We start from the raw sequence: 27,305 nt of genomic DNA on the forward strand, positions 1-27,305 counted from the left end.
ACTGTCTTCACCATTTTATTTCATTCCATATGAAGAGTTCGCATAAAGGACTATGAAGGGCACGTTTTAAAATGCTCAGAAAATTCTTTCTCAGCACCAAAATGTATAATTAAGATGGTGAAAACACGTCGTAATTCGCTCACGTGTACATTCGCGAGTGGACTACGCCCTATTTTCACCAACTATTTTGCATCTTTTGGTGTGGAGAAAATATTTTTTGAGCATATTCAAAATGTGACCTTCACTGTTCTTAACGCGTACTCTTCATATACATCATTGTTTCCTTCCACTGAAGAAGGAACCAGCTCTTGTTCCGCAACGTGTGGAAACTATTTAGTTTATTCAAAAAAGGGTTCACTGATAAGTGGCCATTTTCCTGACCCTTATGTCAATATATCATATGTATAATAAAATTAAACACGTAAAAATCATATACACTCTACGTCAACGAAAGCCACTGTAAATAAATTTATTTCAAACATCGAATTTTTCCGCTACACATCCCGACTAGGGAAACTAATATATAATCAAAGAAACTATGCAGATAATATTTATCTTTCTACTTAACCTGAAATAATTTAGAGAAAATTTAGGAAGTTCTTTTCTTCTGTAAATTATTAGTTTCCCATAAATTTTAACTTCTCAAAAGTTTTTTTTTTCTAAATCCCACTGTAAAATATCCGTTAATTCGCACACTGGTCTGTAGTGTGGACTCATCCCTTACACTTACACAGACAGCACGGAAGTTCGGAAAGCTCATTATATTCAGTAAAATATGGATGCCACTATAAAGTTTTAATTTGGATAGGTTCTTTGCAGTAAAATACAACATAAAACTTATAAAAATGTATCACTAGGAAATATTTCTGCAAATTAGCGAACTGAAAGTTACTGTGATAAATTAAAAAAAAAACTATTAATAACGGTTACTTTCATGAAGTTTATAATTCTCTTGTACTTTAACATATTATTGTCTACTATTTTATTTACAATAAGACATTTCGTTCATATAAGTTTGTTTATATCAGACACGCTGCTGAGGGTTGATCACAACTAGCCGCGGGACCGATCACCCCACGGCTTTCCCTTCGGGGTGACTCTGCAAAGTGAATTCAAGTGGTCCTTGGACTCTTGCGGGTTCCCCGCGGAACGACTGTGCATCTTCCCCTAAGTCTTGAGCCTGTTCTCTTCTCCGATTACATCTGTAGCCATCCCAATCTCGCGAACCACTTAAGACTTTCCCAATCCGTCGGACAATGTCGCTAGTTTGTATATCAGGAAATCGGAGTTGTACTGCTCCTGAAGAAGAAAAAATTGTAAAAACTCAATGCAATAATACTGTATCACCAGAAGGGACTACACATTTAAATAGCAAATGTCATCATTGAGAAATAACAGATTAATTTTGTAGTTACATAAATAAAATTCGAACGAAAATATAACTTTCTCCTAAAATACAAAGAAACCTTTTATACATTGCACAAAAAACATCCATTGTACGCATGAGCGCATTATTACGTGCCCGAAAGGCTAATCTAACAGGACATTGTCGTTCGGTGTCAAACAGAGGAAGTAGGGAGTGGAAAACGATATGTGGATGGCTCAGAATATCCACTCGTTTCAAGTCAAAAATTAAAAATTTACTTGCACGGTGCGATTAACAGAAAATTACAACTTCTTTCAGAGGCAAAAACAAGGAAAGCAATGATTTTATTTACCTGCGAATAACAGCGTTACCAATGCCCTAAAATGTCTACAAATGCCAAAAAACTCTAATTTTCTTAGTTTCATTTTTCTAGATTAACACATATTGGTCTCTGAACCCTCGATATATGACAGAAAAAAAATCTCCAAACACGAACTGCAGTAATAGAAACTGATGAATGAATATGACAAGGAACGCGTATAGCATAGCAGATACGGATCCATATGAAAGGAGAGTATCTAACGTATTATTGAATTATGTTTTGTCCTCTAGAATGACCTTTTACTCTGATGGTGATTCAAAATTTTTTTCATATTCCTGTAGTAAAATGATCACAACGAACAATAACACTTCCAGTTCCCTTACTACATATTGTTAAGGAATTCGATTCGATCCGAAGAGGAACTTGTCCTCGTAACTCTGGTATTGTTTGGGAGATATTACCGCAAGCTTTACTTTTACTAGGATAATGCGAGAATGGCACCTAAACAAAGGATTTCACTGGTAGTAATCCCCCTCCAAGATTCCTAAAAATATATACTAAAAAACGCCATACATCCGAAAGATGAAATTAGACTCTAGTATATATATATATAACAAAATTCTTTAGGAACTCATATCCTACACAGGCGAATCAGCGACACCATCGCGAATGGGGCTTTTCCTCAGTCTCATCCGTAAACGGCAGAATGCTAGGACCTAAAATTATTAGGGGCCCCGAACTACATCGTGGCGTGAATCTAGTGCACATATCTTGAAGTGAGGTCACTTTACTACCTGTTTAAACCATTCCATATTCGTCGCACGACAAAAATCGAAGGATAAATGTGTTGTTTCGACTTCATTAGACTTTTGTACGACGCATAGAAATTATATTTACAGTAAAACTTCTAACGGACATCTCAAAATAACGGACAGTTTTCAATTTCCTGGCAGAAATACATTGGGTGCAATGTGAAAATTACTTCTGAATAGCTGACATTCTCAATAACGGACGCGGATACTGAAAACTATTCCCTAGCGTCTATGTAGAACTTCCAACTAACGGACAGCCTGAAATAAAACTTTGTTATTTTCTTGAATTTCAAGCAATAATAGGCAGGATCGTTAATGTACCGCGCATTGTTGGATGTGATAATTGAACGCAAATGTCTCCATTTATTTGTTTTCGACATGCATTTAGTTTAGTATCCATTTTCAGCAAAAGTTTATTTAATCTTTGTCTGTTTGCCTTGCTGCAAGTTGTTAATTTCGAAGAGAAAGAGTATTTTGTCCGAACATAATACCATAGGAAAAAAAAAACACTGTATTAGCTCATTATTAAACAGAAAGACATTTTGCCTACGTTATGTTGCTTATACGAGTAGTACGTTAAGTTTTATACTGTAGATTTTTTAAAAAATAATTCTTCTGTCAGTGTCGTTCGATCCCTAATCGTAATCAAATGCACAGGAACAGGCTGATTTAAATCATTGTATAACCATGTCGTACGTCGACATGCTGAGATCGAGAATTGCTGAGATCGTATTGCCCGTTTGTCTTACAAGTTCGCTTCCTGCAAAACCGTGACATCATCATAGTCACTGATTCCGCTTACCAAGGTGGAGATGGGTGCTAGAGAACTTCAAAGAAAGTATCCAGGACTTCCCGAATTCCCGAAAAGTGAAGGGACTTCTCAATTATTTGCAAAGCGAAGGCTTGGAGAATCCATGCACCTGTGGAAGTTGCCCTTAAACACTTAATTTTTATGAGAACCCGCGGATGGTTGGAAAGGTTGTAGAAGATGGTACCGGTATTGCCAAACAAGGCATAAATGTAGACATGTCTACGACACGAGGAAACCGTAAACCATCCTACCTTATGATTTTGTTGTTGAAACACGAAGGTGCTATACAGTGAAAGCAAGATTTTCGAACTAGTATTGGATTGCATTATTATTATTATTAGTAGTAGTAGTATTTAAGATCCAATATGGACACCTAAGTTATAAGTCCTAAGAATTCACAGTCCAAACTGCTAACGCTAGAGAAATAGTTGATTCGATTTTATTTTATTTGAAACTGCATTATTAAGAATACGTCATAATCAGCTTTAGATTAAAAATAAATAAAATACATAAAAATAAAAAATACGTCATCTCCAATCCAGTTTGGCTGATGTACACTCATGTCCAAAATTATTGTCGCATGTCTATAAATGTTGTTGTAGGAATATAATTTGATAACGCATTCGCCCGGTATTTCTTATAATGCTAGTATGTGTATAATCGGCAAAGACATGTATGTGGCAAACTTCATGTCAAAAGAGCATTAAATAAGAACAATAAAACGAAAATAAAACTTTCTTGTCCATTTAGCAACATTTTGTTTTACTCATTCTAATTTTCGTATTTGTAATTTGTTTCCTGTGAAATTTACCTCAAATATACGTTTTCCGATTATACACATAGTATTAAAAGTACCCTGCAAAATCATTATCAAATTATATTCTTACAAGAAGACAGTTATAGATATGCGACAATTATTTTGGACATGAGTGTACATGTACGCAGCAATATATTATAGGCTCATGACATATCTCATAAAAGAAGTCATACCTGTTCTATATAAAAATGTATGTTAAAAGAATGTGCATTGCGTGCGAAAGGACTCTTCAAAGGCACCGAAAAGCCGAAGTGTAAGTCATTGTTGGCTTACCATCACCTTGTAAAATTAATTTTGTATGCATTGCTGAATTTTGAAACATGCATTTTTGCAATAGAACACCAACGACTTCCTTTATGAGATATGAAGCTGCACTCTCTACGTTGGTTGGACAGTGTTTGAATTTTAGGCTTCTGAAATTTATTTTCCCACGCTTTCGACGGCCTGCATCTCCCAACCTATTGATCGGTATGCACATGTCACAAAGCATTTTCTTGTTTCCATGTCAGGTACCCACCCCTACATTGTTTGGTACGCATTAATTTAACAACCTGTACATCCGAAAAAGCATCTGGCCACACGAGATCTATTTTTAAAGAATAAAAGTTTTCTTTTTAAACAATACCTGAAGGATATTTACAAATACTTCGTGTCAATACGAACTTAAGAATACCACTCACCAATTTTGAAGCCATCTCTCTGTCTTAAATCTTCTTCTAAATTATGAACCACAGACAAACTGCGTAAAGGGAGCTTGTCAGCTAGCAGGTTTGCATTTTCTATAGATTGCAAAGCTTCTTTACCACTACAGGGAACTTGGTGCAGCTCATATATTTTGGCTTCCATTTTATCAACTTTACATTTGAGATGTTTCATATCTAGCTGGATTCTCTGCAGTAACTGGAATATTTTTTCAACGGCTGAAATATCAAAAGAAAGAAAAAAATACTAAATTAATACAAGACCAAGGAGGCAATGGTACACATTGTTTGAAATATTTTTTATTCTACCTTAAGATCGTGTGTGCCGCAACTACCATTAACAAAAGTCATCTAGGTTCTGACCGGCACATACAGTGGCTCAATAGAGAAGTCGGACATATACATATTTACACATTCCATGAGGAATAAACATTCCAAGAGTATTCTACAGAGAACAAAAAATATATTTTAATTACTCTACATTATCTACTTATGAAAAATAGAAACATCAATGACAAAACTCAGTTTCATGACTATAAAAATTACAAAAAGTGAAAACATGGCGTAAATCCATGTCAAAAAAGAACTCGGACACTTAATTTGTAGCAAAAGTTTAGAATGTTTTTTTTCGATATTTTCGAAGTTTAGATATTTTCAATATTTTGTAGTCAATCCTTTATTTTTCACGATCGCTTTCAATCTTCCTGGCATGAATTTTACAAGTTTTTTGCAGAAGGAAGGATCACCTTTTGCTCATTCAGTCTGAAGTTCTGATTCCAAGTCTTCCTTTGTTCTAATAGTATGATATTTTAACTGGTTTTCCAAATAAGCCCATAAGTGCTCAATAACATTAATATCAGGAGATTGTGGAGGTGTTTCCAGCACATACGGACAATTATACGGGAACCACAAACGCACATTGAGTGCTTTGTGCTTGTGATCGTTATCCTGGTAGTAATGGAAGTTTTCTATTATTCCCAATATTTCAGCACTTTGTACCAAATTTTGCTTCAGAATATTTAAATACTTTATTTGGTCCATAATACCATCGATTACACAAAGTTTACCTGGACCAGCAGAGGACATACAGCCCCAAACCACTACCGAGCCATCTCTATGTTTCACAGTGGGTCGTAGATTATTCGCTCTGAGTTCTCCATTAAGTTTTCGTCAGAGGTAACATTAACCATCTGAGCGGAACAAATTAAATTTACTTTCGTCCGCGAATAACACAGTGTTCCTAAACGAAAAATCTTTATTTTTATAACTTTTGCAAAACTAAGTCTCTTTTGGCTATTGCACTTGCTTACGAACTGTATTTTACGGGCTACTCTTCCATGTAACTTGCTTCCCTTAAAACGAATCTTATTGTTTCGGGATGCAAACTTTTATCTTAATGTTCTGATACTTCTTTGGCCAGTTTAGGACACTTGTTTTGGAGTTTCTATTAACCTATAGTACAATCCATCTCTCGTATGACTTTGAAAACACTCTAGATCTACCACTGTTTGGTGTATTTTCCACTGATTTAGTTGATTTAAAACGTCTAATCAGGGGCGTCGTCAAGGGGGGGTAAAGGGGGGAGCCTACCCCCCCCCAAAGTTTTCAATCTCTTGACAAGTTGGCAAATTAAAATACATAGTTGGCAATTTAAAGAATGCCATTTTGTTTTAATTGACTTATTCGGTTTAACATTTTCTTAGGTACCCAGTTACTGCAAATTATTATCAATTCTCCTATAGACTTGGCATAAGTTTTGTGTAGTTTCCAATCTTGTAATAAATTGATATATTCGTTTAAAGATTCTTTACTTGTTGCAAGTGATTACACTTCACTTTTGTTCATTTGATATTCGTAAACATTTTGAAGAATCTTTAATGAAAATCGGGAACTGTACCACTGACGAAAGCAGAATAGAGTTGGCATGCAAAGACACACAAAAGAGGCGTTTCGGTGGCAAGTAGAGCACTGGACGCAAAAGCATTTGATAAAAGAGCGTATACAAGGCAACAGGTAGTGACTGGTAGAATTGATGTTAATAAACCAAGAACAAGGCAGTGACTGGTTAGTATTAAGCCTGCCATACGTCCCGTAAAAAACGGGACAGTTCCGATTTTGGGCCCGAGAATCCCGCGTCCCAATAAATTTAGTCGGGACAGGCAAATGTCCCATATTTTAATTCCATTTCATTTCTGCTATCAATATAAGCTTATTCGAAAAGTAATGAAGTGGCTGGGATAATGTGAATGAAGAATAAGGTGTAGCATGTAACAGTTTTGAGCAAGTTATCACAATACCCTGTCCGACTTGATAGCAAGCGAAATTTGCAACACTACTTTTCCATTGTAGAGTCACCCACATAAGTACCTGGACCCCAAGTAATGGAATTATAACAGTCAGGGGTCCAGGTACTTATGTGAGTGACTGTACCTGGTGGAAACTCGGACACTCTCCAACATAAAAAAAAAAAGAAGTAAGATGGCTTTGAATGTTTCTACATGTACAAGCACAGGAAAGATGAGTGACTTTTTCTTCAGAGAGACATTAAATAAAGTAACAAGAATTATAATATTTTTGAGAGGTTATGGGCACAGAATTGTGCTTGGTCCAGGGCTCAGAAATATGTGCATTTGGTCCTGACAATTATACACGACACAAGGAGAAAAATAAACTTTTCATCAGATTAAACTGACAAACGTAATTTTGGCAAATACTACCATGTAATTAAATATTGCTAAACCCGCGAAGAATATTGAATGTAGATTGTGTCACTGATTTAAACCGTTTGCATATTGTCTTTCTGTAAAACATTTTTATAACACATTATCTTAAGTTTTTAAGGCTTTTTTTTTTTTTTTTTTGTAGTTGGATTGTAAACATCTTCAGTCCGTAAAGTTAATTGCAGGGAACGACGAGGGAAAAGTAGCTGCAGCTCAGGGAACTTCCGCCTATATTGTTGAAAAAAAAATAAATGTCAGCTAGGCTAAAGGAGACGATGATGATGAGAAATGAATGAAATGGTGGAATGAAGAAAGTGGGAGGAAACGGGAGAACCATGAGAAATCCACGCACACAGTGTTTTTTCACTACAAAGCTCACTTGAAATGAGCTGGGATCGAACCAAGGACCCCATGCACCAGAAGTGAACGCAATACCACTGGGCCACCGCGGCCTATTATACTGTTATTCATAACCAGAGGTACAGTTTATTGGATTGTGTTGGAAAGTTTGGGGGGAAGGGGATCTAAAGTGTCCCGTATTCCCATAAAGAAAACATGGTAGGTTTATTAGTATAAACTTTTTACTATGTCTAGTATGTAAATTTGACAAATTTAAGTTGTTTCTTTTTCTAACAGTAAAATGTCAAAGGGAAGATTTTGATACCAGAGTGAATATACTTTGTATTGTGTAACCGTGTATATTTTGTGTGTGAATAAACCTTTCGCTTTGAAACAAAAAGAGATCATATTAATATAGAGGAAAAGAATAGCTTATTTCAGTTCTGTTTTGCAGTGAGACTTTCTATTTACAGGGCTTTTCGAGTAGGGAGAACTGAACAAAAGTGTGTTTTGGGAATGGTATCATCAGTGCCTTTCATAACGGGGGTCGATAGCCCTGGGCGCCGAAGAAAGGGGGCGCAAAATTGGGGAGAAAAATTAAAAAAGAGAGAAAGAAAAAAATATTTGGAATATTACTAGTATGTACTTAAACCCTCTTTCTGCTTTAGGAAGTGGTCCTATAATGTTACTCATGTTAGGAAAATATATGTGCACATATATAAAATGGAAGGAAAAAGTAATAAAAGGTGTTCAAAATCTAGGAAAACCAGGGTTTACTTTTGAAAATTTTCTTACGCTTCGCGCCAACCATGGTGGCGCTTCGCGAATGATCTGTCGCCCTAACTCGTATGTACGAGGCAGCCGTCGTATACTCTCGCCCCGGGTGCTGATTTTCTATAGCACGGCACAGGGGGGCACAGTAGGTTTCTGGAAATGTTGTTCGATGGACGAAAGCTACAATAGATGAGTCAAGTCATTCTGTCGCTTCCGCTATGAACCTAAGTGCATGATTCCAAAAGTCTCATTTTGGGGGGCCAAACAATACGTCTGCTGGGTGAAAGCATAGATCGGTGTGTGTTTCACTTCATTTTCATATAAATGTGTTGCCTTTCCTACTTTATTTTTAATCACGTAGTTGCTTCTTTCGGAAACTAAAACAAAAATTGCAATTCTTCCTTTCTTTATAGTATTTATAAGTCAAAGCATTACGTAAACATTGTATGTTACTTATGTAGCTCATGGGGGGCAAGCGAGGCAGTGTCCCGGGCTTGCGGTTGGAGGCGCGCCTAAAAGGGAGGTAAAGGGGGTTAGTATTTTTCTTGCCAGTATTTAATACTTTTCATCAGAGTGCAAAATTATGAAATCAAAGTGGGAGGAGACTGGAGGACAGAAGAGAAAAAAACTGCGCATTTCTGGTGAGAATTGACTGGCGCAGATTACCTAACCTAGCCATAAGTTGTCAAATTAACAGTTGTGCATCGTGGGAGATGATAATGATTCTGAGTTGAGGTGTGAAATTTTATTCGAAAACGGGGGCTGTTCGTATTCGTATCTGAGATGGGGCACGGAATGGGACGAATATGAAAATAAGGTTGCTGTAAAGTTTTCCGCAGGGTTGGTAAAAGTGAGACTAAGATTTTCGAAACACTTGGTGTTTTTTTTTTTACCAAGACTTGGCATTTTTTAAATCAAGACTTGGCAATTTCAAGTTTCACCCCCCCCCCAATCTTGTAATGCTCGCTACGCCGCTGCGTCTAATAATATCATGAACTGTGGACAGTGACCTATCTACTATTTTCACAGTATCACGAACTGATTTTTCGCTCTTTATATATTTTTTGAAACAGCTCTCTTACTGCTAAAGATGTTTGCCCACGCTGACTTCCCATTTTAACTTTTAAACACACAGTTTCTTCCACGTAAAAATAGTGCGGCTTCAACTCGCTTCTTTTGGACATCTAAAACTGTCAAGTAGACAAACTCTTGGAAATTCCCTTATTAAGCCCAAAAAAGAAACAGAGTGGTGCTAACTGTCCGAGTTCTTTTTTGACATGGATTTTAGCTGTATTATCATTTTTTGTAGTTTTTGTAGTCATGAAATTGAGTTTTGTCATTGATGTTTCTATTTTCCATAAGTAAATAATATAGAGTACTTAAAATATATTTTTTGTTCTTTGAAGCCTACTCTTCGAATGTCTATTCCCTCTTGAATGTGTGAATATGTATGTGTCCGACTTCTTTATTGAGCCACTGTATCTCATATTGACCCTGAAGTCGATACCCACAGCAACATACGGGATGAATTTTAAATCACATATTGATAAAGCTTCATAATTAATGCATAAGCAGTTTTATTTTTATTTTTTATTTTTTTTTAAGTCTATTGCAAGAAAATTACTAATTGCTGTTTGAGGGCTTTCCTAATCATTACACCACATTCGGGTCAATTTTATATGTCTGTAGAGCATTTCAAGTGTCCTAATGGAATAAAATAGCCTGCTCGTGTCAATATCTAGGCATTCTACCGTCTTCTGCTGAGAAAGGTTACTGCAAAAACTCCTGTTGCGAGAGAATGCAGTTACATTTGATATTTCAACTTTCAAATTAATGTAGTATAAGAATGATATGCTCCAATGTTTCTCTGCAGAACCTCCGTATATGGAACAATGTCTAAATATCGATACTAGCAGAGTAACGGTTTCAAATGGGGTGCGAGGAATGCTTAACATTCAAAGAACGTTGATCGCGTCTCTGTGGTGTGACAATTATGACACCTGAACGGAATTTGCCTAATTTGGGTTCGTTTGAATCTCAGCCAGAGCAACAATAAAAACTTAAGTGTGTGTTGGTAAGCAAGCGAAGAAACCAGAAGCGCCACGAGAGGGCATATCGGTGTGTCGACTTGTCTGCTACCTGCCAATTTTGTCTGCTACCTGCGCACAGGCAGTAAGAAAAAACAAATGACTAACAAGACGCTGTTTTGTACAAAAATATAAATTTTTCTGTTTCATGGTACAAACTTTATATCGTCAACCCGTCGGTTTAGCATTCAAAAGGTTGGGAGTTTAATCGCTCCTAACATACGCTTGCCCACAAGCCTCCTCTAATATGGAACAGAATAGTTCCAAAGCAGCCATTCCAACAGGATGCGCTGCAAAACAAAATGTGATAAAACTAGAATTACAGATTATATGTTCTGAATTTTAAAGCCAAGAAGTACTTCCATTACGAAAGGAACGCCGGATCTAGAAATACTTTCGGAGATCTTAAACACTAAAGGTTTCACTGTAAAAAGTAAATCTTAGTATGATATATATGTTTTAAGATGTAATTAGTACGAAATTTATATTAGTTACACAAAAATCTATTTTTGAGGAAGAGAAGGGTTCGGACCCCCCCCCTTCCTTCGCACGGCTTGGAACATAACAATTTCAATTTCCAAGCATAAGTTTTACCATAATTTCGTTTTTCATTAACAAAAATTTGTGATAATCTCGGAGACTACTAGGTCAAGGCGGCCACACTAAGTGGTCGGAGAATATCGATGCATTGACTACGTGCTGCCACACTCTCGAGCTAGCAGGGTTCAAAATGTCTCTAAAGAAGCAATATAGTCTTCATTTTGTTTGGTTATTTAATAATGACGACACACGTAAGTAAGCTTAGCAATACAGTTTAATCTTTGGATACTTACTACTGCCAATTCCTAAACGAGCTGATGTGAAGGTACTGTCTGTATCTGCACATGAAGTAGTGGCAACTGACAACGCTGACATTCTGCATGGAGTTTGGATTTGGGAGTGGGATGGTAAAGGTCCATTTGGACTTTTACGATGTGATGCAGACGAGCAACCTCCGTTTGAATTGTGCACCATAGATGATACGTTTACCTCCGCAATTCCTCCTATAGATACTCCAAGCGACTCTGAAAGCAAGTGATGAAATTATACAAACATCCAGTTTTTACTAGACTGTTAGGTACACAATAAGCAGGTGACAACTTATGGTTTTAAAAGCATGTTTAAAATGTTACAATGATTACATCCAGTATTCTATCTGTAGGGGGATGGCTGGAACTTTCTCCTCTCTGTTTCTCGAAATACCTCTCAACCTTGGATATGGTGGAAATAAACCCCACTTTTTTGAGCTATTGATGAATTTATCCCCCTCTCCAGAAATCGCAGAAATCATACACTGATTACATTAACTCACAACGTTAAAAGATACTAACGCTGTTTATCTGCTTGTTTGATCTTGTCCTAAATAGACTCCATATCATAATTAAATGAATATTTAATGTGTACGTTATTTTTTCATTTATTTATTTATTGATGTATACTCATAATAGAGCCAATTTAACGACACAGTTTGCATTACGAGCCCGGTTTTTCTGTAGTTAACAATCATGAGAAGATAGCATTTATCCGATAAAAGGCGAAAGTATTAACAACCTCGTTAAAAAAAAGAAGAAAAACAACTAGCAAGCCTTTCATAGAAATAAATTACTTGAGACTAGATCTGAGTCTGAATGATTTGTTACGTAAGACTTGCTTGAACATAGCAAGTAGCCAATTTTGGACGCCAAATTGAAAAACTTGTTTATAAAAATAAACAAACTAGACATCTTATTTTTAGTTGTTAGGGCTTCTCACTCCAAGCTTGTTGTACACATTACAACAACTACTCTGCACATCTAACGAATAAATTGTTTTCAACAGGTTCATAAAACATTGTAGGTTACTTCTATCTGTCTACTATTTCAGCCAGCCTTACTTTTGAATGTTTTTCAGACGAAGTAGCAATAAACTTTCTCCAAAATAGTATATAGTTTCACATTTAAGTAACGTCTGCACTGGCATAGAATACGAAAGAACACTGTTTCTTTCAGGCCTGTTTTTTTGCCCCCCCCCCCGGACGAAATGGTTAAAACGTACTGGAATAGAACCAGCAGAGGGAAATATATGGTTTCAGCCCCTCCGAATACTAAGAGTAACCCCCGGAACATTTTTTTCTGAAACAAACACTGCGAAAGAAGGTGAACTCCCTGGCAATAAAGAATCGCCCACGAAATCTTGATAATTTTAACTTTCACACATTTAAAAAAAATATATATATTTTAAACGCAATTCAATACATAGTCCTATGAAACAAATCAGCTACGAGCTAAACTTTTAATTTGCTTTGAAATTACTATCAAGAGAGATATATATGAGGAGACAAGCAGTGTTCTTGAACGAAATTATGAATATAAAATATATTTAGCATAATTACCTTTCCGAATAGGTGCTGGGGGACTTGGAACACTACATTCGTTAAAAGTTTCATATGGTCTTCTCTTAGTTTCTGGATATGAGTCATCATTGTCCTCTTCAGACAAATATCTTTGTGGCTTTCTGCGACATCTTGAATAAATTTCTTCGTCAGAAGAATCACTACTAACGTTTGAAGTCAGTAAAGCTTTGTCAGCCTTTGCTGTAGCTTTTTGAAATGAATCTGAAATGTTAAATAATACATATATTCTACAGTTACTGATAAGGGAAAGTAGCTGCGAAATTATTCTTGGCATGAAAACCATACACGATAAGAAAGCAACATGGTTATGGATACCCTCAGTTGTGATTTCTTTGCTAACTGTAAAACAATAAATATTAGAATATCCCAAATAAAACAAATCTGTTTACGAACTAAATACTCTTGTTTATGTAAAGTTATTCACGACTGAAATTCGAGAGTAAGAAAGCCTGTAACAGAACTAAGAATAGAAGGCCTAAGAATACTAGCATTTTTATTTTATTTATTTATTTTTTAACTTTATTTAACGTACCTTTGACATTTTCTGCTCACGATAAGATAGTGCAAGGCTGGATTTGGAGAGAGTTATACAGACCTTGTCTTTAAAGTACTATATTCAGCATTTGCCTGATTTGACTGAGTATAAGATCCCGGAAAAATCTCTAGCATAGTTAGACACAAACACACACACACACACACACACACACACACACACACACACACAAACACACAAAAAGAAAAAATTCTTCTTATTTCCCTGACTGGAGCTGCTACTTTTCCCTGACTTCTTTATTTTCTTCCATATACTATTTACTTTATTTAACGTTATTTCAAAACACTTTAAGAATCCTACAAGAAACGTCATGGATTTTAAAAGCTAATTTAGTATATAAGGTCCTAACATAAAAAGTTCATTTTAGGTCATACAAATATATATCAACTCATACCTCATACCAACTTGTAATGTAAAGAGGACACCGTTTTTTCTTTTTTCTTCAATAAGACTGTATTGCAGCAATGTATTAAAATGGAAGACATTTTTAAAGCATGTTTGTCACGAAACAACTGGTGACAGGAAGCTATGAATTTAAACAAGCTTACTTTATATGAGTTTTATTTACCAACTAAGCTTCTCGAACTGTAGTCACAAGTATACAAATTACAATGGAATTAAACCTTTAAACTTTTCCTTGTTTTGACGAAAATATCCTCACAAATTTCGACCTATAGCGCTGGAGCGTCGAACAGGCCAGTTCACCGTTAGTAACCGTTATAAATGAATAAAACAGGAGCAAACGTAATCCGAAACAACCTCTTGCAATTTCCCTGGCATTTATGTTTATCTCTTGTTTCCCTGATTTTCCAGAATGCGGACATGGTGTCTAATCAGGATGACCAGCCACCGGGCTGAAATCTACGACCTACCAAATACTAAGATAACGCGCTACCAATTGAATCACGGCTGCTCCGTATCACAGATCTTGCATTTCAATGCAGAAAATAGTGAAATAATATTACATTTTGACTCAAAATTGAGGTATAAATACTCAAAAACACAACGAGACAGATAAAAAGAAAATACAAATAGTACTCACTGGATTGTCCATAGATTTTTATGTTCACAACTGTCCAATCCGCAGATGGCTCTTTACAGTCCCTGATCAAATTTTGAATACGCCTAACGGATGATGTTTTAGGCCAAAGGCATTCATTTTCGTTTTTAAGCCATTTACTAGGTATAACTTCTAATGCTCCGTCCTCGTCAGTGAAAGCTGCTACGCAAAACTTTTTTTCTTCCTGAGGTCATGTTGATTCTGTCTACAGATATGCTCTTTAAAAAAAATCACAACACTGAATGAGAAAGCACTGCAGCGTATTTCTTTTCCAAACACACAATACATTTTGATGTCACTGAGGTAAGGGAAGCACGGGATATCTTATTCGACATTTTGCCGCACTTATAAACAAATACCAACTGCGAACTGCATGGGAAGGAATAATAGTCACCTTCTATCGGAACATCCAAATATATCAACCAAATGGATGGGTGATCATTCGAACTATTTGTCTCAATAATATTAATAACTTTGCCTATTTTTCCTGTAGTGAATTGAACAAAACTGTCCTTATCAACAGAGATATCAATGGTGAACCCACTATAACTCACTGCTTTATATTCTTCACCCACAACACCTAAACATGGTCCTCCGCTATACGGTTTATTCAAAGCTAATTTTACATTTTTCTGCTTCTCGTGTTCTATTTCAGATAACCGTCTGTAGATCTGCGATAATGGTTTGTTTGGTGTTCTTAACATTCTCTTCACTTGGTACAAAAATGACTCAAATGGAAAGCAGCTAAAATTGTCTAACGTTCCAAATGTCTGTACGTCATCTACGATATGAATTAATGAATGAACATTATATACTGCACAATCTTCTCCATAAAGAGCTACCATTCTTTCAACAAACAGTTTTAGAAGTGACCTAGCGTATGATAAATATTCTTCTTTGCTTACCAGTTGTGCATTGCACAAAATGGAAATTCCAACATGTAGTAACAGAAAATGATGAAACAACTGCTCAGGCAGCACATCTTGAAAAATTACAACCCCGGTATATAAAATTATTTGCCTGAACTCTGACGCTTTAAATCTATCAATATCTTTCAATGAACGAGGCCTCCTACTGAACTCTCTTGGCATGTGATCCTTCATAACTTTAAGCTTCTCTGATATGAAAGCTATTTGGTGTCCTCCGATTCGCACTCTCTTGGCCCCTGTTCTTGTCCACAACATAATTAACTTCCGCATAACACCAAGACAAACGAGATGCATGTAGTCAAGTGGCATGCGACTTACTAGGCCTATATTTAAACCGATTAATGGACTTGGACCTTTGTGATGATTTTCATCTATTCCCTCTGCAAACGTTACATCTGTCCTCTTCTCTGCATTCATCTCTAGGTAAACAACTCGAGAGTTCACCATCTTACCTTTCTGAGTGCATCTCTCACAACCATAATAGGCATTATGACTTTTAATATTCTTTACAAAGGCTCTGGCAGATGCATCACATACGATCATAAGTATTTGAAAACTATATCTCTCGCCAGAAGAATGAACAAATCCCTCCCTCTGCAAGAGGCATACTTCTTCGACAAAAGGTCGCAAATATTGTTCTAGTGACTTCGGTTTTTCATGCCCATAAAAGCAGGCAATCATAAATGGCGAAACATTTTTGTCACTCACCAACTGGCCTAAGATTGGCCAAAATTGTGCATTTGAACTTCTAGATATCGATAGTCCATCAATATTAACTTTAAGTTCAACAGAAGTTCCTCTACATAATTCTCTTAAATTAAATTTGTTTAAGGCATTAACAATGCCAAAGTAGCACATCTGTGAGGTTTGTACTTCAGTATGATAATCACCGAATTGCGTTCTCCTTGCTGTTTTTAACAATGTCCTGCCATCTAATGGTAAATCAGGAAACTTTTCTCTTTTCAAAATGCCCATCAGTTCACTCAAAGCATTTATCTTAATGTTATACTTTAATGCCCAGTCCTTCAGAATATTTGCGAAAGACAATGTTTCACCCTCTACATTCGAGTTACACTGTCGACCTGCACCATGCGTTTCATTCTCTTTGTCACTTTCACTGGAACCCCAATCCTCATCATCTAAAGACTGAGATTCGTCGGTGCCCTGTTGAAACCCTTGAGCGACATACTCGTAATCACCGCACACACACATTAAACCATCATTACCGTCCTGTTTTTCAGTTAAACAATCATCAACGTTGGTTTCATGGATTGAATGCACACACACATTTTCGTCTACTGGAACACGGGTAACAACAGGTGCATTAATTATCCTACGTACTTTTTCCTCTATCACAAGTTCATTTAACAGACGTTTTGTCCTCCTTTTAAGAGTTTTAGATAACGACGATCTGTTACCCGACATAATGGATCCTAAAGACGAAAGATAAAACATTACGTAAGACATAGTCGACCGTAAAGACGAAATTCTTTATACTAATTACTATCATTAGAACATAAATTAATGACATAGGGAAATAAATGCGACGCAAGCCTAAAAAAAAGTTAAAATGTGGTTTAACTGAGCATCTAGTGACGGGTATATAGCTCTTGCTGCAGTGAAATCATAACCGCGTCCAAACTGACCCCCCCCCCAAAAATAGAACTCGAATCCTTGATCACGCACACAAAATGCCATATGCTATTTACTGTACTTACTCAGGAGACTTGAACAAAGAAAACCTACAATTTATGACCAAGGTCGGGTGTTCAGTTGACATGTAGTTAACGTCAAAGTGCAGTTCTCATTAATGTTCACTGTCCTTTAAGACCTTTATTGGCCGAGCGACAGGGTTGGCAAAAACCATGTTTTTTATTGAAAAAAAAAAGTTTTTTTTGTTTAAACCACGATTTTTTGATTTAAATAATTTGCTCTATATATTCATATCATATATGGACAGAAATATGTTTGTTTCGCCTTGATGTTATTATGCAACAGCCGGGTTATGCTAGAAGGGGTCACATAAGCTTAAAGCGGAATAAAAACTGCTTCTCGAGTTACATCCGAGATAAATTGTCCTCCATTTGAACTCGGAACTAGGACTAATTGGCCACAAATGCGATACGTCTGCCGACTCACTCACGAAGGAACCCTGATAAAAATACGTTGTACTGATCTTTACATGCTTCTTAATATAACTGTCAAGAATCATTTCAGAAGGACAAAAAGATAAACAGTTGCACAAGTGAAACCATTATACAGAATTAAATATGGACAATTTCAAAGTACTACGGAGTACAGATCTAATTTAGTTCCAGTTAGTTAACGACTTTTATTGGTCCAAATTAAAGAAATACGACGACTTAATTTGCATATCAGTAAGAAAAGTAAATAAAGATCAGGGTTTGAAAAAACCAGGGATTTTCTGAAAAAGCCCAACCCACCATGGCCCATATGGGTTTTTTCCGGTTTTATTGTTTTTTTTCAGGTTTAATTGGGTTTTATCAAAATATTTCAATGTCTTTGGGGTAAAAGTGTTAAAATATGATTTATATTTCAAGATTATCATTATCACAACTTGCAACAATTTTCTATTCACTGCTGTTTTGAAAAAAATGGCCGCCATTTTGAAATTTTACGTTGGATCATCGCCAAAATATATACAGCTAATTCAAAGTACCTCGTGCTTCTACTCTAAAAATTTCGACTTAAAAGACCGAAAATTGCGCTTTGTAGCGTGCATACCCGCTATTTTGAAAAAAATAAATTGACTCCATTTTGAAATTTTACGTTGGTATGCCACCAAAATCTACACAGGAAATTTAGTGTGTATCTTGCTTGTACTCTAAAAATTTACACTTAAAAGATCAGAAGTGATTCCCTGCAATATGTGTGGTACAAGCAGACGAACGAACAAATGCAGATTGAATCATCCCAGAAGCCTCAGTAACGTTTGCCAAATATGAACACCAAATATATTAATTTAACAGCGTAAAATAAATGATTTTTATTGTTGAAGTTAACTTTCAATACCTTGTGCGTTCAATTACAGGAATGTCACGAGCACTTGTTGCAAGAAGGATCTTTCCAGAAAATTAATTTAGGACCATTAAGAAAGATATAATCCATATTTTATAAAATAAACTAGCTTTTGGCTAGCTGCATTTCTTTCCCTATTTCAACTATTTAAAAGATAAGATTTTGTATCCCAAGAAAACTCCCATTTAAATAACAAGGGAATTTCTTCATCACCCGTTAGACCCCTAAAAATATTAAAAATATTCACTTTTGGCTATTTTCCTGTCGGTTAGTCCTGGAATGCTATAATCATGCCGGAAGGGCCTAAACATTTTGGGGTGTAGAAGACGTCCCATATAAATAACATGGGAAAGATTTTTCAGTTCCCCATAAAACCACTCTACGGTTGGAAATTTTTATTTCTGATTTTTCACTTAGGTAACGCTTACAAAAACGTACAAGCATACCGAATTTAAAGATTTTATTCCAATTCTAAGTACCGGTACCTAAAAAATGAGATTATGTTTTTTTTTAAAGGCCCATTTAAATAACATTGGGAAATTCTTCATCCACTCTTTAGACCCCCTCAAAATTAAAAAATATTCACTTTTGGCAATTTTCCTGTGGGTTTGTCCCGAAAAGCTACAATGATGTCAAATTTAACCATTGTAGCCCTACAGGAAGTGCTCAATAATTTGGGGGTGTAAAATGTGTTCCATATAAAAAACTTGGGAAGGATATTTCAGTTCCCTATAAAACCACTCTAAAGTTGGATTTTTAAATTTTTACTGATTTACTTAGGTTCTGCTAAGAAAACGTACAAGCATACCGAATTTCAAGTTTTTATTCCAATTCTAAGTACCCAAAACATGAGATTATAGGTCCAAAAAAGGCCCATTTAAATAACATGGGGAAACTTTTCATCCCATCTTTAGAACCCTTAAAAATTATAAATATTCACTTTTGGCAATTTTTCTGACCGTTAGTCCCAGAAAGCTACCATCATGCCAAATTTAATCATTGTAGCCCTACAGGAAGTGCTCAATAATTTACATCAGCTCATGTAGTTTTATATATAGTTAGGATGTTTCAGAATGTCTTAAAGGAAATTAAATATCTTACACCATAAAATAAATAGTTATATTGTTGAGGTATTCAGTTCCGATGCTTTGTGCGTTCAATTGGAGGAATTTCCCGTGAACTTCTTTCGGGACGTTTTTTTTTTTCCTCCTCCCTCGAAAATGCAGCTCCCTTTACTGTACATCGAAACTTCCACTAGTACGAAAGTTCGAATTCAGCACTTAAAATAGTAAGGGGTACGTAGTTTTCGGAACTCTGAGCATCGAGTTTCTTAAATTTGACGATTTTTTACGCTTTTGTTGGTGTTGATTCTACAGAATGCTTATTTGAAGAGTACCTACAAATAACTGCACTAAACTGTTGTTGTTGGAAAACTAAATTTTATTGAAGAATACTTGTGTTACCATCAAAGGTAAGAAATAATAATAATAGTTTTACTAATGCACTACATGTTTACTGGTAGTACCGGCATCTATGGCTTTAAACGCGTCAAACGTATAAGGGACAACGTTCCTCGGCGTCGCCGAGTTGGCGAGCACACGATTCACGGAAAGTATTTTCTAAAATATAAAATTGCTTTTTTTTTTCTTCCTTCAAATAGGCTATAAGCATAATCCATACATTAATTTGTTACTTAATTATCTCAAGCCAAGGTAAGGGTTTTTTATTCATTCAGTGCATTCAGAACTTGATAAAGGTCTTATGTTGAATGTTGTATACCTTAACGGGAAAGCATTCAATTCGCCCAAGGAAAGTTCAAAATCTGATAAAAATCACTTTCAATGTGATCATCTTGGTTGTATCAGTAATATATTAAGAAAAAGCTCAAAAACCCAGGTGGGTTTTTTCAGGTGGGTCCAACCCGAAAAAACCCGGTGGCTTTTTTCGGGCTGAGCCCACTTGGGCAAACCCTGATAAAGATACAAATTATTTGAGTCCACTTTGGCTCAGACTCATTTATACATAAATAGATACCAAAGATACTTCTCATTTCACTAAATGCCTCTCGTGGGGTATGTAATCCCCCCCCCCACACACACACAAAGTACGGCATTTCGATGTAATTTATCAATAGTAAACATTGAAACGAAACAATATTTAGAATTTTTCTTTGATTGTAATTACATAACAATAATACCAACTACAAAAAAAATCACAAAACAAACATTTATAAACTTATGCAAAAAAAGTTGCTTTTGTAGCATAATCATTTTGAATAATGAATGGGGAATTTATATCTGAATATAATACGAATAATATACGGGAGTGAAACGTGATAACCCACAAATGTGTGTTCATCAAGATTTTACAAACACTTACACTTTTACGAACATTTTTCGTTTTTTGGTTTAAACTAGTTGGTTTTTTTGAAAAAAAAAAAAGCTGGTTTAAGCCTTGGTTTAAACCAGCCAACCCTGCCGAGCGAAGTGACGATGCCCAGAAAATGAAAACGGGGGTGCTCTAAAAATGAACAGTGACGAATTCTAATGCAACTTTAATGTATTTTTATTGGCTGAAACGAAAGGTCAATCTGGTCGCGGAAGAAAATCGGACCAGGGGGAAGGGTAAGATGGTTCTGATCGGTGCTCTGCACGAAGCCAGGTCTTTGACTCGAAGGTCTCTGGACAAGGTGAACTCATGGTGCTTGTCTTCAACGGGATGATGATGACGTCCTAAGAATGGGACTTACAGTTTATCGAGGGATCCTCAACTCTTGTGTCCCCAACCGGCAATTGAACCTGAGACTCCTTGATTCCAAGACGACGAGCTTATCCACTCATCCACAGAGGGCACAGAAGGGGGTATAATCCCCCTTCAAAAGGGGTGTATCCCGCGTGAAACTCCAGGTCCCGTCCTTGGAAGCTCAACAACTTGTTCAAAACGTTAACTTAATTCACTCACACTCAATTACTATTCAAACAAGTTTTCCCAGGGCAACGTTCTCACTTATTTGCCAAGATCAAATTCAATGACTTTTCTAAGTTTTACACGTCACTGCTCAGAACTTCCAGTTACCCCAGTACGATAGATATTTGTACTTGTGTGTAGATACATAAAAACATATCTTTATGAACAGAAACATAATACCAAGAAAAAAATAAGGTAGCGAATGTTGCATGGAAATAAAGATAGGTCTACATCAGAATATTTCACTGTACTGTTTCCTTAACTTGTTTCATGGCTGGCACATCAGCCTGTAAGTTATTTCAAAAGAGATCTGACCAACCTAGCTAGCTTTTTTTTGGGGGGGGGGGGCAATTCTAGTTTCTAAGTGACAATCACAGGCTAAGTAACCTACGTGTGAATCTGTATTTTCATGGCCAATTCTAGTTTTCAAATGGCGGTTACAGGCAAACCAACGTAGTGGCAGACAGAAACTAACCTAACATGACCTAACCGGCAAGACCTTATTTTGATTATTTATTTACTCATGGGAAGGACAAAAAGAAGGGATCGATCCTTCAGGTAAAACTAGGATTTGGACAGGATGTGGCCCTGGCCTTTCAAAGAACGTACTATCCCGGCATTCTCATTGTGGGGCGGAGGAAAGCCTCAGTCAGGCCTGCGCGGGATTCGAACCCACGCTCGAACTGCCAAAGTGCTGCGTGACAGGCGGATGCTCTTCCCCTACACCAACAGCTGGATTCAAGATCTTACGTTGCGCAGAACAGCGAAAGTATGCGCTCACCTAAAGTTTATTAAGTACAAGGAGCAAAATAGTAAATTAACTTACTTAAAATGGAGTTACAAGTTATATTTATCAACACTGTGTCCCTTGTACTTAACACAAATCAGTTGTGATGCGTGTGCATCTACCACTGTTTTATACAAAGTAAAATCTTGCTGATCTTAACCTAACCTGAAACTATGCGAAAATGTGCCAATTCGGTAGTCAATAGCTCGATAGTACCTCCATTTGTCATAATCTGTCAATTTAAAGTACTTTTTAACGCATTTTTTTTAAAGTAGTAAATAAACTTGTTCCAATGTTTGGCCGTCTCGGCCTGAGCCTCCTCCTATGCTTGAAGACCATAAATCAAAATTATTCACGACTAAGTATAGTGATATCTACACATGTTTGCACCTGTAACAACAAAACCAGTACCAGATTTCTTGCATCGAGCGCGGACTATAAACTAGCCAAAATTTATTTGGAACAGTTTATGTGGATCTCTTTATCTATAGTCGACATCGTTCATGCAAATCAAAGATAAAATATGCATTCTATTAATGGAAGAAAAATAATTTTAATACTCACCTTCAATAATAAATACGATTTCGTCGAATTGATGGTAAAACCAAAACAAACAACAGTCATAAGTATATTTCCTGCTTTTCCCTCGCTTCGCACCGCTTGTGGCGCCATACGGTGTTATGGTTTTAAAACTGTGAACAGTTGACAAACAATCTGCGTACTCCGATCGACATCGATTCGACATAGATCGAGGCCGAATCGAAAAATTACTTTTTCAAATAATTGCCACAGAACCATAAAATGTTAATTTCATGTGTTTCAAATTTATTCATTGTAAAAAGGAAATGTTTCCATGCTTTTTTCTTTTTGGTGGGCAAGCCTATTTATATCCCACTTGGGACCTATATCGGTAAATCAACATCGGCAAGCCCACCAAGTTCCCACGTGGGACCCATATCAGTAAATCAACCTCGGCAAGCCCACCAAGTTCCCATGTGGGACCCATATGGAAACTTGGTGGGTTATTGTGGGCCAGTTTAGATCCACGACGCCGACATTGGCCGATGTCGCACAAATATGGGTCCCACGTCGGCGTGCTACTGGGGACATTTCTTATTAATATTTCTTTCATTAATTAAGTCATAACAAGATGTAGTATGGTTCCTTCTAGTAAAACATGGTGGGAAACAAACACGTATTATATCTTTAAATAAAATAACTTGTGGTGCTGGTAATGTAAAACCTACGGGGTTATATGTTGAATCTACAAACTTACATTCTGATAATGTAGCTGGTCTTAAAATCATAAATCATGTGTCTTTATCCTTAAAGAAAAGATACACTTTTTTTTATAAAGTCATGCTCTAGCATTTTATTATGTATTTCAACCACTCGTTCTTTTGATGAGAGTGAATAATCTAACAACGGTCCAGAATATTTCAAACCATGTTCAATTGCTTTATTCATATTCTCTACTCTATAACATCTTTTACAGTTATCAGACCTCTTGTTTCCATTTCTAGTAAACTCTTAGAATTGTTTTAATTCTCCACAAATTACACACATTTTCATGAATTATAAAATAAAAAATATTTAAAATAGTTAGTTCATTTTTGTTTGATTTTAAATGCTATAAAAGCCAACTCAATATCACTTAAACATTGTGTTATCGTCCTGTGTTAAATAATATTTGTCAGAAGTACTGGGATGGAAAATCCATACATAAACTAACACCTGGAGGGAAAACGATAGTCAAAAAAGTGTGCGTAAACTAGATTTTTTTAAAGATTTGGGCTAATTCGTTGATTAGGGTTGTGCTAGAACAAGTATATACTCCACTACTGATATCTTCTAAGGCCATGCTGCCATCACATCCTCAACCAAAAAGAAGCAATTCCCACAATTTAGTATATAATGATCATACCAAAAATATCTTGGAAAACTGCTGTGCCAAAAGTATCAAAAGAAGAGTGCATTATATTACTACTTAAACCTCCCCTGATGCTTTGCCACACAAAACCCAATCCTTAAAATATTTTGGAGATCATTACAACCTATGACTTCAAACGGCCGCACAAACACTCTTCCGCAAACAAACAAAAGAGCGCTTTCTAGAAGCACCTAATGGCCACCCACGAGGTTTAATATACGCAATATCCAATATTTTAATATTTTATAAGATCATTACATATCTGTTTTTGTAGGATCGACACAGGGATTGAAGTGATTCGGTATGCGGCGGTATGCCATATCCTCTCTGGTTTTTCAGTGCTGAAGTCATACCGTCTCTGAATATCACTGGAAACTAGATGCCAGATATCTTTAATACATCCATTTTTATACACAGTAATTTACGAATAATTTTGCACGTAAAATATTTTATTTCTTATGTTGAAATTGTTTCTAAGTTGTCCGAATTTTTTTTATACTTTTCCTACTTTATGTTTTTAAATTGAAGTATCTTTAAAAAGTTAACCTAGTTTATGTTTTGATGTGCGATTGAATTCTTTCTTTGTTATGTATGTAAGTATGAGCTATTGCCTTAATATATATAAACGCCGTGATTTGAGCATGCGCTGATTTAGGTGTTATCTGCTGATGGGGTCATGTTCCAATTCTTTGGAATACCCCAGAGTGAAGTGTTGGAACTGGAGTTTTCCCGCAGGAAATAGCTAATATATTCATTCGGTTTTTGAACATGTTCGTATATGATTTTCTATAATAAAACATAAGAAGATATTTTTCAGAAATTTGTTGGCTCAGAGATAAGCATTTTCATAGGTAGATTTAAGAATACTATTTTCTGAACTACTATTTAAAGAACGGTATATCTACGTGGTTTGTTCAATATTTGATTTCATGTTTATCATCCTGCTCAACGTTAAAGGTATACGTGAGGTGCACATAGAGCCTAGCGTGATATTCTAACTCCATTTACTCTTTCAGAAAATCGAAACCGTCTGTCTCGTCAAAAATGTGCTTAGTGTCTTATTACTTGGGGTTGCGCAACGTTTGTGTAGGAATTATAATTTAGTTAGATGTGTACGTGTGGCCATTTTTCATTTTTAATTATCACCAATTGAAGTTCATTCTCGAAGCAGATCCTTTAATAATGAATAAAGAGCTTCGGAGTTACTCTAAGTTGATCATTCAATTCCAGCATGGCTCTTACAGAATGTGTGAAAATCGAAAATTACACGCAAATAGGCACTTTGAATTATGCTTCTCGCTACCGTTGTTCCTGCAGTTAATATGATATACATTTTTAAGCATGTTCGCGAATAGATAAGCAAATGAATTTTTTACGGCAACCAACATACACCATTAATACTTGAGTCTAGTGTGCACTTCCTAAACTATTCCTGAAGTCACGTATATGCTTACTGGGTTCTAATTCGTGCTTGCATTGTTCCGTTATGGATTAATCCTTCCGAGCGAATAAAACGGGACAAAGAATTCGTAAAATTTAGTTTAATATAAACTAGAATCTCAGACAATTGAATAGTATTACTTAAATTTCATAATTGCAACAAAAAACTACAGTATTCGCTATGCCCTTCAGATTTATTCTACTGATTTCCATCATTTTCATGTGATTAAAATGTCTAGAAATATTGTTTTCCATTTTGCTGGGATTTACAAGGACTACAAAGTAAATATACAGTTTGCTTGTCATTATTGATTATTTTTCATATAATTACAACTGTTTATTAATATCGATTAACGCTATTATATAACTAACAATACTATGAGGCTTACATTGCTGAAAAGTATCAACGATTGTGAGCTATATTTTTTGTATTTTAATAGAATATTCATTTATATATTATGACATAAGATGCAAGAAAATTGCTTAATCTCTAACGCATCAAAAAGTGATCGAGAGATGGTCGTGAATCGTATTTTGCTCGTAGATCATCAGGGAGTGCGATGGAACTTTTAGGTTTCGAAGCGTATCTGCCAAGGGACGTCATCGTTTAAAGACAAGGGACACAATTTGAAACTTAAAAGATTGAAAACTTTCAGGCGTAACTGATTAAATTACACAACATAAAATTCTTGCAACTCTATCCATCACGACTCTGGAACTCACTAAAGAAATAATAAACACTTCTGACCAGAGTATATACACTTGTTTATTAAAAACTAAATTCCAGTGTAACAGTTTCAACAACGTAACGTTGTCTTCATCAGACACAAACTCGTTGTCTAAATTCTAAGTTCCAGTGTAACAGTTTCCAGTGTAAATTCCAGTGTAACAGTTTCAACAACGTAACGTTGTCTTCATCAGACACAAACTGAGTTTGTGTCTGATGAAGACAACGTTACGTTGTTGAAACTGTTACACTGGAATTTAGTTTTTAATAAACAAGTGTATATACTCTGGTCAGAAGTGTTTATTATTTCTTTTATAAAATTCTTATGCAACATTTTAACATCATAACCTTAACGTTAAATTTAGCATGAAACGTTAGATTTGATTAGTTTTTCATGTAAATGAAACTGCTCTTTTGATGGAAGTGTTACTTACTACATGCATATCAAGGACACTATTATTCCACAATTACTTAATACATGCATATCAAGGACAGTATTATTCCACAATTCAAACTATAGGTAAATACTCTGAAAGTATGCACTCATTCAACGAAAATCAATTATTCAATCAATGGATAAATCAACGGAGATATGGTATATGCTCACAACGACCTTCCAATCTCACTATAATCTACTGTTCTCTAATGAGGTGGAGTTGAAAACATAGTGTTTTAAAGAAACCACGTGTTTTA

At 35.9% G+C, this 27,305-nt stretch overlaps 1 protein-coding gene across 1 annotated transcript; it reads right to left on the reverse strand.

Annotated features, from left to right (window-relative positions):
- Nucleotides 1–1,069: 1,069 nt before the first annotated feature.
- On the reverse strand, nt 1,070–23,304 carry LOC145682776 (uncharacterized). The gene is made up of 5 exons (XM_081754153.1): nt 23,080–23,304; nt 13,160–13,381; nt 11,583–11,813; nt 4,809–5,048; nt 1,070–1,299 (listed from the first exon to the last, which is right to left on the reverse strand). Exons 1-5 carry the CDS (start codon nt 23,258–23,260, stop codon nt 1,070–1,072), a joined length of 1,104 nt encoding a protein of 367 aa, XP_081610279.1. The 5' UTR covers nt 23,261–23,304.
- Nucleotides 23,305–27,305: the final 4,001 nt, after the last annotated feature.

This window comes from Thermobia domestica, chromosome 4 (assembly GCF_964235325.1).
Source record: "Thermobia domestica chromosome 4, izTheDome1.hap1.1, whole genome shotgun sequence".
Taxonomy (NCBI): Eukaryota; Metazoa; Arthropoda; class Insecta; order Zygentoma; family Lepismatidae; genus Thermobia; species Thermobia domestica.